Genomic DNA, 17602 nt, shown 5'->3' with positions numbered 1-17602 from the left:
GCACCAGTGATATGTTTTTTCAAAGAAAGTCTACTAATTTGATATGAAATGACATTTTGCAATAGCAAAGTCAAAATTAGGACTTGCTGTCAATAATATGAAGGAAACATGTGACAGAGGCAAGGTGGGAAATACAAGTAGTATTTAAGTTATGAATAACCTTTGATACCCGACCTGACCTTCCATCATGGCGCCTTATTCGTTTTTATGTATTTCTATTATGCTCTCAAGTAAAATAAAATACCAATCTGCTCTGAGCAGACAATGTTACTTGGCTCCCAGCATGAATTATTGATTTTATACGGAAGTAAAGAAATGCACAGTGATGTGCAAGCATACTCCAAATATTTACGGTAAATCTGAATAGTGGTCACATGTTAACATATCATGTGTTCGGGAAATCACGTGGCAACATTTTAAGATTTCAGGCTTGTTTACTAGTTAATTGCCATTTGTACTCTTTATTATTTATCTTTGTTAATTAACATATATTTTAAATGCTGATAAATCGTGGTTGGCTACCCACGATATCTGTTAAATTCAATATTTTATGAATATAATTCTACCACGCAGAGGGGGTCACGCAGCAGAATTTCACATCACCTGACTTAGCTACATTTCGAAGCTCTGCTCTTCAAATTCATGTAAATTTCAAAGTTTATACATTTAATATATTTAATATGATACTAATTTTTTGTTATAACCAACTGGTACACGAAATATACTAGCTTATTACCTATACAGAAAGGTGATTATCAGCCTTCACTCAGCAAATTGACATGCCCGGCATATGCAGCCATTCTCCGTCTGGATAACATGACTGTCGCCCTCAATACGTCTGGGCGCAAATTTAAATAACAATACGCTATTTACATATCAATGCGGCCTCATGCTAATTAAAGCTGCCCCATCCAGGAGTTCATCTATGGTACTGCTGCACAAAATAACCGGAAATATAAATATGGGAATTCCCTTTACAGACCGACTCACTTTGAATATTCCTACACTTTCCTACACTACACATGCGCATCGATACTTTCGTCGCGAAGATACTTACGGCTCAACATACGAGTAGTCGAAATCAGGAGCTGTACTCAAAGAACAGGGTAGATTTACTCAGTTTTAAAAGGTAAATGTTAAATCGTTTGTTATCATGCAATGTAATTGTAAGTGTTTGTTGAGATGCATGTTTATTTTGTCATGACAGGGGCAGGGTCAGGGACAGAGTTAAGCTTAAATCCCTAGTTAAATCATGCACACTTGTCTAAAATTAATATACATTTAATGATTTACCCCAGGATCACGATTGGCACATTAAACACATGAACATCCATGCATCATCAGCAAATGTTTCATCATCATGAGAATCACTCATGCACGAAATTGTTTAATTACAAATCGTCGTGACTGTTATGTAAAGCTAGTGAGAAATATCCCACCGTCGCACACCATCATCATCCCTATATCTTCGTCTTAAAAATTGCCGTGGTAGTACGATAAATCCTCACGTTTTTCAACAACTACGCATGGTGATTTTGAGCTATTTTGTTCGAGATAGGCCGTGCGACTCAGGCTATGCATACAATTTGAGATTTTGAGAGCCGCCACACTGTTTCTATTCTATGTTTTACGATTTTCGCATGATCAGTATATGGCTGGTCAGTAACCGCCATTAACGTGGAGCTGCTACGCGTAGCTTACTTTTTTCAACAGGAGCTAAATTGACCAATCATGTTAGATCTTTTCATTACGCGGAGCCAGTTGATGCATCATCGTTCCAGAGAGAAAAACTCTTGCCAAAATTAATGTTTACTATGTGGATTTTAAATGAATCGAATGTAAATAAACCACAAACAGTTGTACAGGATCAATACCATTGTTTGATTAGTGTATAGTCAATGTTATCTTGCATGCATGTGCCATGTGTGTGGCGTGTTTGTTTGTTTGTCTACTGTGTCAGGCCAGGATCACTGACACCCACGGTAGGCCTACTGATACTGTCATACTATCACGGTGATCATATTGTTGAATGTTGTTGACTTTAAAATAATCATGATGCAGTCATGTCTACAGTAGAATTCACCACGACCTTTGAAGGACTTAAACCACATTAAAAGCTATTAAACCAAGATAACACTCAATGAAAACAGCTCAACTATATTACATCAGATCTTCTCTGGTTAAATACACACTGCACTTGTGTCTGTTTTACCTGTGCAATGAACAATGAGCTGGTATTATAGTTTCAGTTGGGTGAATGATTATAAAGCTTAACGCAAGGTAACAATACTGTCTGGGCTTTTGTTTACTTAAATGAGACAATAGTCTGCTTATTGTTAACCAGCGTTCTTGAAAATGAGAAGCATAATGGTTTGCAGACTTAACACAGTTTAGAAATAATTTGTTCATATTTTTTGGTGTTATCTGTCGTTTACATATCCTTCCTAAAACACAAAAGTACCAATATTTCCAAACACCTAAATTAGCTAAAAATTTAGGAAATGTTACAAAACTATATTTTCTAGAATTTCAGAGAATACTTTAAATATTGACTGGTTATTTTTTACACAGTGACGTCATATAGGCAATGGCATAAAACCTTCTAACATACACTAGGTCACGCGTCAATGGTGAGCGCACTGAGTATTGTGTATAGGAAAACGGGCAGTACCGTAACTACAGTATGTATGGCCTACTACTAGTATATAAAGTAAATCCGAACTGGTTTGCTGAAGGTCGAATTCCGTGAGGCCACGCCAAGCAAGATGTACAAATCAGCTCCCGGCGATACACTGCAGATCGCAGAATTGTGTGCATGGTTTACCACCACTCTGCCTAGCTATATAGTTGTGTACAATACTGTATGAGTTTCTTGTGAGTGCATGTCCATCTTAATAATAAGTCGGTTCGTACTTTTCATAAATTACTTTTTGAATCATAACTATCGTGACCGAGGATATCTTGCAACTACGTGAAGCTCGTCTGGCAAATTCTTAATGACTAAATTCGCTTCACGTAATGAGTAAGTCGTACTTGATTGGTCAGTTTTACCTCCGAGTAATGAAAACTCTAACATGATTGGTCAATTTGGCTCCACGGAACAAAAAGTCAGCTACGCGTAGCAGCTCCACGTTGTGGCGGTTGCGGCCTACCATATCAGTATCCCATATGATATTTCTATTGTAAGAAAATTTTATTTGTTGTCACGTAAATCACAGGTTTCGTTTAAATGTACTAACTGGATATTAAATGTACTAATTGGTGAGGACCGGTATTTTGCTGTGGATATGTTTAACTGCAATTTTGATGTAAAACATTTGAAATCCGCTGTAAAAATTTTGATAATATTCAACTCTTTGAGAAAATTATTTTATAAAGGAATGCTGGTAAAACCAGGTGCAATACAATGTACATTATTGACACACTATCACGCTCTTTATCTTCGTCAATAATAGAATAATCGATTTCAATCGAATTGAATGCATGAGTTTGTAGTTGACTACTGAGCGACCTAAGCGATCGATTGCTAGCCAATCAGATAGAACTCCTTTTCTTGCGTTCAGTGAAATACCACTCGCCTGTCGCTCACTACCACTCGCCCGTCGCTCACCAACGGAGTATTAAATTTATATTTATCGTATAGGACGTCGACCGTGTGCGTCGCGTCCTTTATCATATGGGTGTCTATCTATCATATCATGCTATCTCCGCTGCTAGTGCTATGCATGTATGGTCATGAGTCCCCGTGGGAATTCAATGTGGTACTGTACCATACAGTTTACAATCAATTAGCCAGCGCCAGTGCAGTCCATACAAATTCAATGGACCCTGAACAAATCTTTGTTTTCAATTAACTCACTGGACATTCAATTACTAAGATACGATTATCGTGTTCTTTCAACACATACATTTAACTGCAATTCCACCGAAACATTTTTAAATCGACCGATAATATTAATAATGTGATATATTCAGCTGTTTGAGAATTTAATCATATTTAATAGGAGTGGGCTATAGTATAGATGGCTCATACTTTGTTTTATTTTCAGTTTTTTTGTTGTTCTATATTAACCTATCTCAGCATGAAATGACAAAATTTTTGGCAGGGGTCTGAGAAAAAGTGTGCAGCGCCCTCTTGTGTCACCATACCTTATCTTTGTGGAGGAGTGGATTTGAGTACAAAATCCTTCATTACTCATTTTCTGGCATATTGCTATGATTTTGGTGTATATGTAAATGAGCTAAAGATACCTAATTTGGAAAGTTTCATGAAAGTCAGACATTCCGTTTTCTTAAAAATTGCCATTTTGGGACAAAATTGAGCGTGAGGGCGCTTTTCAAGATTTTGCGCAAATTTCTCTCCTTTCGGTATTTTAATGTTTATATCTGGTCATTTTCACGGTAAAGGGTGTAACTTTGGATTTTTAACATTTTGATCCGTAGTGTTCTAATAAAGCCACAGAATTCCATGATTTTTGGCCACATAAGTCATCTAGTTAGCAGCTACCTTGGGTAGCATATGGCCAATTCCATGCCAAAAGTGCCTTTTGTAACGTCCGTAACAAAATTTTGGAACATTATTGCTCAAAACAGGAGCATTTATTTCAAATTTGCTAATGATGCCTCCATAGATTGATGTCAGACCTACTTCAAGATAGTAAAGAAAAAATCTGAGGAAGCACCTTGACATTTTTTTTTTTTTTTTTTTAAAACATTACGGACGTTACATTTTAGATAAAATGTAACGTCCGTAACACTAAATTAACAGTGTAGGATGATACAGGAGTATTAATTTCAAACTTGCTTTTCATGTTTACATAGAATGGAGTCAGGGCTTGCTCAATATAGTTAACAGAAAAAAATAAAACACAGAACTGAATGGAGATTTAAGGATATGTACCATCTGTCAAAATGGCAGGCACTTTCGCGTAACGTCCGTAACGCTTGTTTCTAATTTCTGTAGCTAATTAACTAAGAAAGCCAAAACAAAATTGCTTCATTATATTGAACATTAGAGTGTGTACTAGTAGCATACAAAGAAATAAAGTGTTATCCTAACAGCAAACATGTGTGCTACTCACTTAAAAGTTGCAAGTTGCATGTATCTGTAACGTCCGTAACGGTGGAATTGGCCATAGGCCTAATCATCTTCGGGAGTTACTGCGTTCAGTTTTAGCAGGCTTAAATGTACCTAATATTGCCATTTTGAAAAACTATAAAAAACAGTAACATTTTTGTAAAACCCTGTGTTTTCTTCAGTTAGTTCATGGATAATTTTTCTTATCCTGAAAGTACGGTCATATGTTCAGTAAACACTGCCACATTAGATTTAATTGTGAACAGCCCTGTATTTTTGAGAACTGGACTTGAGATTTGTCGTTCGAGGCTTCATTTTCCGTTAACAATTGTTAACAAACTTTGTGGGTATAGCTTTGGTTCATAATTCTTGGTTATTTCTTCACTTCTTCTTGATTCATAACAGTTGATATCTTAACTTGAAATGGGTAACAAAAATTAGTCGATTTGCAAGCTTTTAAAATTTTTATAAAATCTTGACTTCAAAGAGCCGATTTTCCGTTAACTTTTTGAAGCCTCGAAACAAACTGTTCAGCAAGCTTGGGCAAATATAAATAAAAGAGCTCATCCAATCTATTTATCAAAATGTAGCAAAGTAGATCCTCAAGTCACTTGTTTTTAAATCGTGGAGATATATATCACCGTTTGAAAATGGGACCCAATACAAACTTTCCGTTAACAATTGAAGCCTCCGAAACAAATGAAGCCTCCGAAACAACAATAAGGTTAATTATCATCTATGCATATCTAAATTGGTGTGTTCCATATTGATATCTGCATTGTAATTGTTACATGATATGTGCAGAATGTTATAAATTTAAAAAAAAATTGATATTATGGTTAATGTTTGAAAAATATACTGATACCCAAGAAAGCCCGTTTCGGAGGCTTCACATGCAAATAACACCATACTTAACAAATGGGTGAAAAAATTACCATGTTATAAATCTACAATATCTGCTGCATAGAATCATTGATTCAATACACACAAGAAAATAACAGCTTAGATGATCCCAACAGTGTTGTTTTCAAAAAAACTACTTCTGCAATGTTTAACCATTGTTAACATGAAGCCTCGAAACAAAAAAAAAATGACTTGCTGTGATAATTTAATTTTTGTCACAACTGAAATTCAATACTTAGAAGCAAAGCATGAACATTGGTAATTGTGATATTTTTAACCTATTTTTTCATGTCAACTTGTAGTAGTTAGCCAAATATTTAACTTTTATGATCACCTGTGTTGTTAACTGAAGCCTCCGAAACACAAATCGCTTGAAGTGCCAATTCTAAAAAATAACTCCAATTTCTGTGAAACATGGCTGGGAGGTTCCTTTCATCAAGTAGTATTTGTACATGAAGTTAGACATTCAAATTATTTTAGGAACCCAATTAAAACTTAAAAAATATGTTTAAGGTTGGGAAATTTCCATTGCAAATGACCCTTGATGTTAAAAATTTTCAAAATTGCAATTACAAACATAGCAAAACATTATATCTGTTGAGTTACTTTGGAATGGGATTTCACATGTATTCCAGCTTTCATGTCATAATTTTCTGAGCTTATGTAAAATACATTTTGTCTTAGATTTTAACCAAAATGTTACTATGGAAATGTCAAATGTTTTATCAGAAATCAAAAGGTTTAAGCCTGGCTTGAAACATTATTTTACTGGAATTTAAGTTGCTTCTATGCATGATTACAGTAAAGAGAAACATATTTAAGTGGTTTGAAATTTTGACCCTAAAAATCAAAAGTTACACCCTTTACCATGAAAATGACCATCTATGAAGATACACCGAAGTTTGATCTGCTCGAGAAATGTGAGCTTTTTAGCAGAAGTAGTTTGTCCGCAACGCTCATCAGAACGTTCATTTGGATGCCACCATTGGATTGTACATGATAAAAGGTCGTTGACCCCCATGTGTTTGTATAGCAGTATTGAAGGAACATTCAAACGAGTGCTACGGACAAACTAATTGTGAATGCTCAAATTTCTTGAGCAGTTTGAACTAATGATCATCTTCATAGCTATTAACTTAAAAACAGCGAATGGACGTTAACTTTCGAAAGATCATGAAAAGCGCCCTCATACTCAATTTTAACCCAAAATGTCCATTTTTAAGAAAACGCAATGTCCAATTTTTATGCAACTTCCAAAATTAGGTATTTTGAGCTCATTTACATATATTTAGACACCAAAATCATAGCAACATGCCAGAAAAGGACTACTTTAAAGGATTTTGTACTCGAATCCACTCCCTCAACAATAATAAGGTATGGTGACACAAGAGGGCGCTGCACACTTTTTTCTCGGACACCAGGCCAAAAATTTTGTCATTTCATATTGAGATAGGGTAAAAGGAATAAATAAAAACTGTTTAGAAAATCATATGACAAAAAAAGTAGTTTTCACCTCTGTATAGCCCACTGCTAATCATATGAAAAGAAAATTGACACCACCAATGTTCAATGTTCCATGAATAACTCGGAGCTCATTAGCCCTGTAGCTAGGAATAAGTACCGTACCAGAAATACTTAAATAACGCTAACATGCTATGAATAAAATTATCGTCAAGTGGCTGTCTTTTCAAATCATAAGCTCTTGTATGTATTGTATGAATTCAACTGTGTGTGGTCAGTAGTATACGTCGAACAACTGAATACATTACATGCACAACGTGTGGACCAATATATTTTTGTAAACATTTTAGGCCTATAACAACATATATATTTTCGTACAATTGTACAACTATCGTTTCTACCCTATGACCTATAAAAGTTACCTGTTATCAAAGTGTCCGCAAAAAACTGGTCATCGCAAGTATCTTTGATGCTGAAAACTAACAATTCACGCAGGGACAGACCGAAAACCTTACCTCGATCGTAAAATCCAGCCCATGCATGTCATAAATAATTCATTATTTTATTGTGTAAATGTCAGTGAGTGTGTCCATGTATTGTTATTGCACCTGCGATCGCAGAAGTCATGCCGAATTTATACTCGATCGCTGGATCACCACGAGTCCACGTGAATTCGCCTCTCGAAAACCTCTACGACCAGGTTGTTAAGCATCGAGCACGCTGACTGGCTTAGCAATTTAAATATCAAAGTAGTTTTGTAAACCAATCAGGTTAGACGTACTTTACTGGCGGGTCACATACTCACATTAATACCGTAAAAGGCCGTCGCGTTCATTGATTGGCTTACGATTGCAATTAATGGTTTTTGCAATTACAAAACGGGTTATAAATAAATAAGGCGCCCGTCAGAAATTTTGCACACATCCATGATGACGTCATGCCCAGTGCCACGAGGTAGCCGGAGGCTTCGCTTTTCTGCGAAAGCGAGCGAGTGGTATAAAGTCAGTTTCACATCTGTGATTTATGGAGCATATCTTAAAATCTCTGAGCACATCCACAGCGCATTTGACAGATAAAAATGACATTTGCAATTCTGAGCAACGGGATTCCATGAAATTGAAGATTATATGTAAGTTATTCTACAGGATCTGTAATAATTAACAGCTGGTATGCTGTATTTGAAATGCATATTGAAGTTGGTAAGTTTGTGACTTCGTATGTTATGTGCAATAGATATTCTAGGAAGCTTAAATTAGCAGGCTGTCATGCAATTTATCCGTCTCTTCCGAACATATATTGACGTTCAGGGCAAGTCATACTGAAGTATGATTTGCCCACACAGGGTATAGGTCAGTAGCTCAATCAATTCTATACACAATGAGAGAGTGCAAGCTTCATGGAAAACAAGATCAACTAGACTTAGCTGTGGTCTAAGACCACAAACACAGCCGTGTTGTGACCCCTTAATGACCTTTGACCCCAAAATCTACGAAAACCCCACAGGCATTGCCTTATGCCAATTAATGCATGTGTGCACATAGTATCACTCTGCCATGTTATTTGTGACAGAAGGGACATTTTGAATGTTTTTTGTCTTCGACCGGAAGTGACCCCTTAATGACCTTTGACCTCAAACAAAAAATACCACATACATAAGGTAAACATAATTCATATGTGCACATAACGTCACTCTCCTATGTTTTTCTTAGCTTATTAATTTTTTTTAAGGAATTTGGTTTTATACCGGAAGTGACCCCTTAATGACCTTTGACCTCAAATCTGTGTATGATTCATAGACACTGGGTAATATAATTAAAGACAGAGATAAAAACAATTTATCGCATCTGATGTCACTGTCAATTACGATCCTTGATTGGTTTACACAGGTTAATCAGCGCGTAAAAGGAAAACCGATCTATCTGGTGCTGTTCGGAGAAAAGGAATAGCAGCAAATGGCGAAAAATTACGTACTTTTATAAGGCAAAAAGCAGCTTTTCTAGGCATTGTCGACATGGTGCCTTCACCAAAGAAAGTTTCCTACTATAAAGACCTAACTTTTGAGATGGTTTGCATGTCGAAGGTGCAAAATTTAAGGCGCCCGGTTATAAATCCGTGTTCAGCAAGTCATCATCACGACACTTGTAAACAAACCGTGCTCGAGTTTGATTGACAGGTGACATCAGACGCGATAAATTGTCTTTATCTTTGTCTTTCATTATAGCAATGCTTGTGTGCAAGTTGCGTCACCGTCCTATGTAATTTGTGGGAGAAGTAGCAATTTGAAGGTATTTCGTTTTATACCGGAAGTGACTCCTTAATGACCTTTGACCCCAAATAAAAAATACCATATACATTCTAGGAAAACATAATTCATGTGTGCACATACTGTCACTCTCCTGTGTTTTTCTTAGCTAATAAAATTTGTTGAAGGAATTTGATTTTATACCGGAAGTGACCCCTTAATGACCTTTGACCTCAAATCTGTGTATGATTTATAGACACTGGGTAATAACAATGCATGTGTGCAAGTGGCGTTACTGTCCTACATAATTTGTGGGAGAAGTAGCATTTGAGCTGAAATCACGTTTTTGACCCCTGTGACCCTTACTTGACCTTTGACCCCACAAATTTCATGTGACATGTAGGGGCATGGTCAGTGATGATTTATTTAGTTTTACTGAACTCCCTCGCACCCAGTGACCCCCCTTTTTTGTTTTTCTGTCACCAAAACACCCCCTTTTTTTCCAAAAATTTTGGGGAAAAATTTGATAATCTCTCACTATTCAGACCCATTTTTTTCATTATTCTTCTTCAAAATATTTCAAATTTTGATGAATTTTTGAAAACTGAATGACCTCCTTTTTTGGTCAGATTTTCCCTAGTCTCACAGAAAGACCCTCTTTTTTACCTTCTCACTGAAAGACCCCCTTTTCCAAAGTCGAGTGCCCCCACCCCCGGGGATACAGCCCATTTGGGGTGGATGTTTGCAAGTAATTCATGCTGACTAATTTATTAGCATTAACGTTTTACCAAAGTACCGGTATTGAAAAAGTTAAAATTTGATTTAAAAATTGAAGAAAAAAATGGACTGATTCCAGAAAGTGAGGAGGGAGGTGGATATGAAACAAATAATTATTTTTATTTGGCCTTATATACAGAGCCCTTTATTGATCATCATCATGGCAGCAGAGGTAGCAATCGGCAGTCCAGTTGAATCAGCTGTGCAATCTATTGACCGACCGAACCTGAATGAGCCAAAATGGGACCAGACTTCTTATGGAGGCAGAGCCAAGCATTTCTTTGCCGTGACAAACCCACTAAACCTTCTATTGACAGGGTCACAGCTAAATGAAGCCAAAAGATTAGTTACATTATACAAGTAAGTTTGTTTGTTTGTTTGTCTGTTTGTTTTTTAGTTTATTTGTCTTAAAACGATCACTCTGTGCTGAGATACACTTGAGTCATCATTGGACCAAGCGAAATGGCCAACTCAAAGTCTCTGAATGCCCCTTTAATTGGAACACCCTGCAGCACTTTGTGAAGATTGGAACAAATCACCACATACAGGGGGCCCATTTTCATTATTTACCTCTTTTCTCGGAGACTATAGTGGTCGCACATTCCTCAAACTTGGTGAGTGGGTGGGTGCATCTTGATCCCAGGCAGAACAAGTTGTTATTGGTTAGTGGGTCAACATCACCCGAGGTCATCCAGGGGTCATCTGAGGTCAAATTAGCAATAACTTCATGAACTTGGTGGGTGCAGTTTTAACATTTAGAGCCAAATTTTTTGGAAGGTCATTTTGGGGTCATCTGGGGTCACCCATGGGTCATCTGAGGTCAAATTAGTAAAAACTGTAGTATGGACATGAAACTTGGCGGGTACAGTCAACATTTAGAGCCAAATTTTTCGAAAAGGTCATTTCATGGTTATCCAGGGGCCATCTGAGGTCAAATTAGTACAAAAGTACTACATGTATGTAACTATTAGTATAAGTTCTAGCTACGGTGATACCTTGTGACAACGTCACTGTGGACAAAATCCTTTCATTCAGGACAAAATCCTTTCACTCGGGACAAAATCCTTTCACTCAGGACAAAATCCTTTCACTCAGGACAAAATCCTTTCACTCAGGACAAAATCCTTTCACTCAGGACCACTCTTTAAAAGTGACAGCAGTGTCATCGAAGCTGGAACAGGTAATAATACTAGTTAACACTAAGTTTGTTTGATTTTGATACAGGGAAGGCAAGGTACCAGCCAACGTCACAAATGAGGAGTTATGGCAAGCCAAATATCGATACGACTCTGCATTTCACCCAGATACAGGAGACAAGATGATACTTATCGGTAGGATGTCTGCACAGGTCCCAATGAATATGTCCATCACAGGCTGTATGATGACATGGTATCAGTGAGTAGGCTTTGTATGTTTGTCTGTGTGTCTGTCTGTCGGGTCAGCCCTCGAATTAACCCACGGCACCCATGGCATTTTGCCGTGGGTGCCCATCCCCACTGCCGTAATGCCCTCAAAATATGTCCTTTACCCAAGGCAGTCACTTGCCGTGCCCTCTAATGAAGTTGCCGTCGGTGCCCCAGCCCTGCCCCTTCATTATAAAATCATCTATCTATGTTTGTGTGTGTTTTCTTTACTTTTGAGAAATTGCCTTGGTGCCCATCTCAAATTTTCAACAGTTGCCATGATGCCCTCTTGAAATATTACAAACTGCCGTGCTGCCTTGCCTTTTCAGTGAAAATCCAAGGCAATTATCAACTTGCCCTAAAAAAGTTGCCGTGCCCCTTCAGATCCTTAATTTGAGGGCTGGTCGGGGTGGGTATGTGGGTGTCTGTGTGTGTCTGATAGGATGTCTGCACAGGTCCCAATGAATATGACTATCACAGGCTGTATGATGACATAGTATCAGTGAGTAGGCTTTGTAATATTATTATGTTTGTATGTTTGTCTGTCTGTCGGTGTGTCTTGTCATGTCTGTCTATTCTCACGAGACTATGCTTTTTTTGTGTGTAGTACAAAACACGCTTGTGTGTCGTTTTTATGCCTCCACCGCGAGGCATACTGTTTTTGCAATGTCCGTCCTTCCGTGCTTCCGTCCGGATGCTATATCTCAGGCATGCATGGGCGGATTGACTTCAGATTTTCAGGATAGGTGGGTCATGGTCAGAAAATCTGGGTGAGGTTCATATACTGAGGTAAAAGGTCATTTGAGGTCAGGGGGCCCATTTTCCTTATTTACCTCTTTTCTCAGAGACTAGGGGTCGCATGTTCCTCAAACTTGTTGGGTGGGTGCATCTTGACCCCAGGCAGAACAAGTTTGTATTGGTTAGTGGGTCAAGGTCACCTGAGGTCATGCAGGGGTCATTTGAGGTCAAATTAGCAAAAACTGTCATATGGCCATGAAACTTGGTAGGTACAGTCAACATTTTTGGAAGGTCATTTTGGGGTCATCTGGGGTCACCTAGGGGTCATCTGAGGTCAAATTAGTAAAGACTGTCATATGGGCATGAAACTTGGTGGTACAGTCAACATTTAGAGCCTAATTTTTGGAAGGTCATTTTGGGGTCATCCAAGGTCACCCAGGGGTCATCTGAGGTCAAATTAGTAAAAACTGTTGTATGGGCATGAAATTTGGTGGGTACAGTCAACATTTAGAGCCAAATTTTTGGAAGGTCATTTTGGGGTCATCCGAGGTCATCCAGGGGTCATCTGAGTTCAAATTAGTAAAAACTATCATATGGGCATGAAACTTGGTGAGTACAGTCAATATTTAGAGCCAAATTTTTGGGAGGTCATTTTGGGGTCATCTGGGCCGGGGTCACACAGGGGTCATCTAAGGTCAAATTAGTAAAAACTGTCATACGTGCATGAAACTTGGTGGGTACAGTCAACATTTAGAGCCAAATATTTGGAAGGTCATTTTGGGGTCATCCAGGGTCACCCAGAGGTCATCTGAATTCAAATTTTGTGGCTACAGTCAACATTTAGAGCCAAATTTTTGGAAGGTCATTTTCGGCGCAAAATATGCAAATGAAGTACTAGCTAATTTGCATAATGTGCTAATGTACAGTGATGGGACTTGGTGAAAAGGTGTATTGGGGTCAGCAAACTCTAGATGCTTTTTTTTTAAAGGTCATTTTGGGGTCATCTTAGGTCAAATTCTAATATTTGTCCTATGGGCATGAAACTTGGTGGGTATTGTTACCATTTACAGCCAAAATTTTTGATGGTCATCCGGGGTCACCCAGGAGTCATTGAAGGGTTGTTTTGGGGTCATCCAGGTGTCATTTAAGGTCATATTCAGTCTCCCTTTTAGGCTTGAAGCTTTGTATCAACTTGTGAGTGCCACATCGCTCTCTTTGGTGGAGGCATCACAGTCGACGCTGTGCGTCGAAAAACTGTGACATCCGAGAACCGCGGTCCATCTAGTTTCTTGTGTGTCTAGGCACAGATGCAGAATATACTGGTACCAATCTTTGTGAATTAAGAATGTTTGGTAGCAAATGCTGTGCCAAATTGGAGCTAATAAGATTCTGCACACGGCTTTATCAATGAAATTGTAGCAGGTTTTGGTGTAGGATGCATTAGCTTCTAAGGATTTTCAACATTGGGGGCTGAAATTTGAAAAAATTTTGGTGGGTCACCTGGGAGGGGGGAGGTCAGAAAAGTTTGCAAAATATAGTTCACAAACACCCATTTTCCCTCTACTTTATCACAATTTTTTTAACTTCACCTAGGATTATTGGGACGGGGGGGGGCTGAAAGGTATTCCAGCCCAGCACCAAAACTATTGAGGGGGCTGAACCCCCCAAGCCTCCCCAGTTCCTAAGCCTATGGGATGGGTCACATAAGTGTGGACTTTCTTTTTGTGTTGTGTTTCAATAGTTTGTTTGTAATGTAATTTTACCCTACAATGCCCATTGAGCTTTTTGGCAAATGGACAGCAAAGAAGGAAGGAATAAAGGGAAAAGATAAACAAAGAAGTTTTTTGTTCCGTCAGGATTCGAACCAGAGACCCTCCCTTGCCAAGTACGCTACAGGTAGCCTCAGGTGTTTGGCTGGCCCAGCCTACAAAACCGTGCATGACATCGCATCACTTGTGCATGCTGTAAAATAGGGAGAAATTTTAGCATACATTGTAATTTATTTGCGTTTTGTGCAGTTAAGGGGGTACTACACCCCTGCCCAATTTTGTTTCCTATTTTTGCATTTTTCTCAAAAATTATAGCGCATTGGTGACAAGTAAGATATGTATATTATAGGGGCAAGGACTACAACTACTGCCCAGGAAATTTTATTTCAGCACAGACAACAGTTGTGGAGTTACAGTCAAAAATGAGGGAAAACCAATATTTGATCAATAAATCAGTAACTACTTACCTTGAGTTGCTGAATTTTCGGTGCAGTAGTTGTAGTCTTTGCCCCTATAATATACATATCTTACCTGTCACAAATGCGCTATAATTTTTGAGAAAAAATGCAAAAATAGGCACAAAATTGGCCAGGGGTGTAGTACCCCCTTAATTTCAGAACTGTAAAACTAAAAGCCCACAAAAATATTTTTTTTAATACTTTTTATAATGTGTAATTTAAAGGAGTATTTCGTGATCGTAGCATCCTCTTTTTATGACATTTTAAAGTAGATATCCACGAAAAATGCTTATTCCCAAAATTTCAGTTGATTCTGATTTTGCGTATCTTGCGAGTTATACATGATTATGTGTATTACGCTGTGTTGTAATCGTTCTGGTGTACCAGAACGTAATTCAAATTTCATGATATATTTGCTAAACAAATTAATCTGCAAGAAATTTTTTGTACATGTAGCCAGAGGTATCCAGTGGTATAAAAATCTCAACTTTTTTTGGAGAAAAATGGGGGGATGATGCTGTGGATCGCGAAATGCCCTATTAAAAAAATTGCGTAATTTAATTAATGTAGGCCTATAAGAATATAACTTAAAAGAAAATGCAAAACTGCTCCAAACAGTTAAAAATTAAATAAGGCCAAGTAAAAAATAAAACATGTTTCACGTCCGGTTTTCAAAAAAAGGAGGAGGAGGGGCTTTTTATTTTCTATTTTTATCGCAAAATTGGTGTAAATACCCATACTTAGAGCTGTTTTGGCGTATACAATAATGCCTGGAAAAAGGAGGAGGCCCTTTTTATTTGTTGTTCTGAGAGTTACACCCCCTCCAATGATCACAAAACCTAACTAAAATGTTTCTTGTATCTTAACAAGGCTATAGAAAGCATTCCAACTTCCTAGACATATTTTTTGAAAAGTTATAACTGCATTTCAAAAAATAAAAATATATTTGAGGAAACCTCAAAAAAGGAAGCGGGGGGGACGTGAAACATGTTTATTTTTTTATTTTGCCTAATAGGCCCTACTGCAAAAATATCACTCTTTACCCTACCCAAATAAAATGAAGGGGCGTCTCATGGGTGTGTTGGATAAAGGGACGTGTGATGGGTGTGTTGGATAAAGGGGCGTCTCATGGGTGTGTTGGATAAAGGGACGTGTGATGGTGTGGTGGATGAAGGGGCATGGGTGTGTTGGATAAAGGGGCGTGTGATGGGTGTGTTGGATAAAGGGTCTCATGGGTGTGTTGGATAAAGGGGCGTGTGATGGGTGTGTTGGATGAAGGGGCGTCTCATGGGTGTGTTGGATAAAGAGCCGTGTGATGGGTGTGTTGGATGAAGGGGCCTCTCATGGGTGTGTTGGATAAGGGGGCGTGTGATGGGTGTGTTGGATAAAGGGGCGTCTCATGGGTGTGTTGGATAAAGGGACGTGTGATGGGTGTGTTGGATAAAGGCGTCTCATGGGTGTGTTGGATAAAGGGCGTGTGATGGTGTGTTGGATAAAGGCGTCTCATGGGTGTGTTGGATAAAGGGCGTGTGATGGGTGTGTTGGATAAAGGGGCGTCTCATGGGTGTGTTGGATAAAGGGACGTGTGATGGGTGTGTTGGATAAAGGGGCGTCTCATGGGTGTGTTGGATAAAGAGACGTGTGATGGGTGTGTTGGATAAAGGGGCGTCTCATGGGTGTGTTGGATAAAGGGACGTGTGATGGGTGTGTTGGATAAAGGGGCGTGTGATGGGTGTGTTGGATAAAGGGGCGTGTGATGGGTGTGTTGGATGAAGGGCGTCTCATGGGTGTGTTGGATAAAGGGGCGTGTGATGGGTGTGTTGGATGAAGGGGCGTCTCATGGGTGTGTTGGATAAAGGGGCGTCTCATGGGTGTGTTGGATAAAGGGACGTGTGATGGGTGTGTTGGATAAAGGGGCGTCTCATGGGTGTGTTGGATAAAGGGACGTGTGATGGGTGTGTTGGATAAAGGGGCGTCTCATGGGTGTGTTGGATAAAGGGACGTGTGATGGGTGTGTTGGATAAAGGGGCGTCTCATGGGTGTGTTGGATAAAGGGACGTGTGATGGGTGTGTTGGATAAAGGGGCGTCTCATGGGTGTGTTGGATAAAGGGACGTGTGATGGGTGTGTTGGATGAAGGGGCGTCTCATGGGTGTGTTGGATAAAGGGACGTGTGATGGGTGTGTTGGATGAAGGGGCGTCTCATGGGTGTGTTGGATAAAGGGACGTGTGATGGGTGTGTTGGATAAAGGGGCGTCTCATGGGTGTGTTGGATAAAGGGGCGTGTGATGGGTGTGTTGGATAAAGGGGCGTCTCATGGGTGTGTTGGATAAAGGGCCGTGTGATGGGTGTGTTGGATAAAGGGACGTGTGATGGGTGTGTTGGATAAAGGGGCGTCTCATGGGTGTGTTGGATAAAGGGGCGTGTGATGGGTGTGTTGGATAAAGGGGCGTCTCATGGGTGTGTTGGATAAAGGGACGTGTGATGGGTGTGTTGGATGAAGGGGCGTGTCATGGGTGTGTTGGAGGTGGACCTCCTTAAATGGAATTTTACAAAGACCACACTGAATGTGTTTAAATCAGGGGAGAGAGGGTGTAAATGTAAACCCAGGTTTTGTGAAGTTTATAAAATTCTGGTTTTATTTAGTCAATAATAATCACAGTTCCAATTTTGGGAAAAGTTCAATTTCATTTTCAGTAGGCAATTTTGCCTTTTGGAATAAAACCTTGCACTCAGTGTCAACAAACTGCCCTGGTTTTGACTCATACATGTACC

At 39.0% G+C, this 17602-nt stretch overlaps 1 protein-coding gene and 1 long non-coding RNA gene across 2 annotated transcripts in view; both read left to right on the top strand.

Annotated features, from left to right (window-relative positions):
- The window catches only part of LOC140162676 (uncharacterized), a 252946-nt gene that overhangs the window by 57204 nt on the left and 178140 nt on the right, over positions 1-17602 (top strand). The window lies entirely within an intron of this gene.
- LOC140162675 (sideroflexin-1-like) overlaps positions 1064-17602 on the top strand; it is a 33015-nt gene continuing 16476 nt past the window's right edge. Inside the window, exons 1-3 of the mRNA XM_072185948.1 lie at positions 1064-1129; positions 10600-10820; positions 11685-11855. Coding sequence (XP_072042049.1) covers positions 10621-10820; positions 11685-11855 — 371 coding nt within the window. The 5' untranslated portion in view covers positions 1064-1129; positions 10600-10620. The remainder of the gene's footprint in view (positions 1130-10599; positions 10821-11684; positions 11856-17602) is intronic.

Source organism: Amphiura filiformis, chromosome 10, assembly GCF_039555335.1.
Source record: "Amphiura filiformis chromosome 10, Afil_fr2py, whole genome shotgun sequence".
NCBI classification, from domain to species: Eukaryota; Metazoa; Echinodermata; class Ophiuroidea; order Amphilepidida; family Amphiuridae; genus Amphiura; species Amphiura filiformis.
The sequence above is the reverse complement of the archived record's forward strand: the minus strand, read 5'-3'. Positions and strand labels throughout refer to the sequence as shown.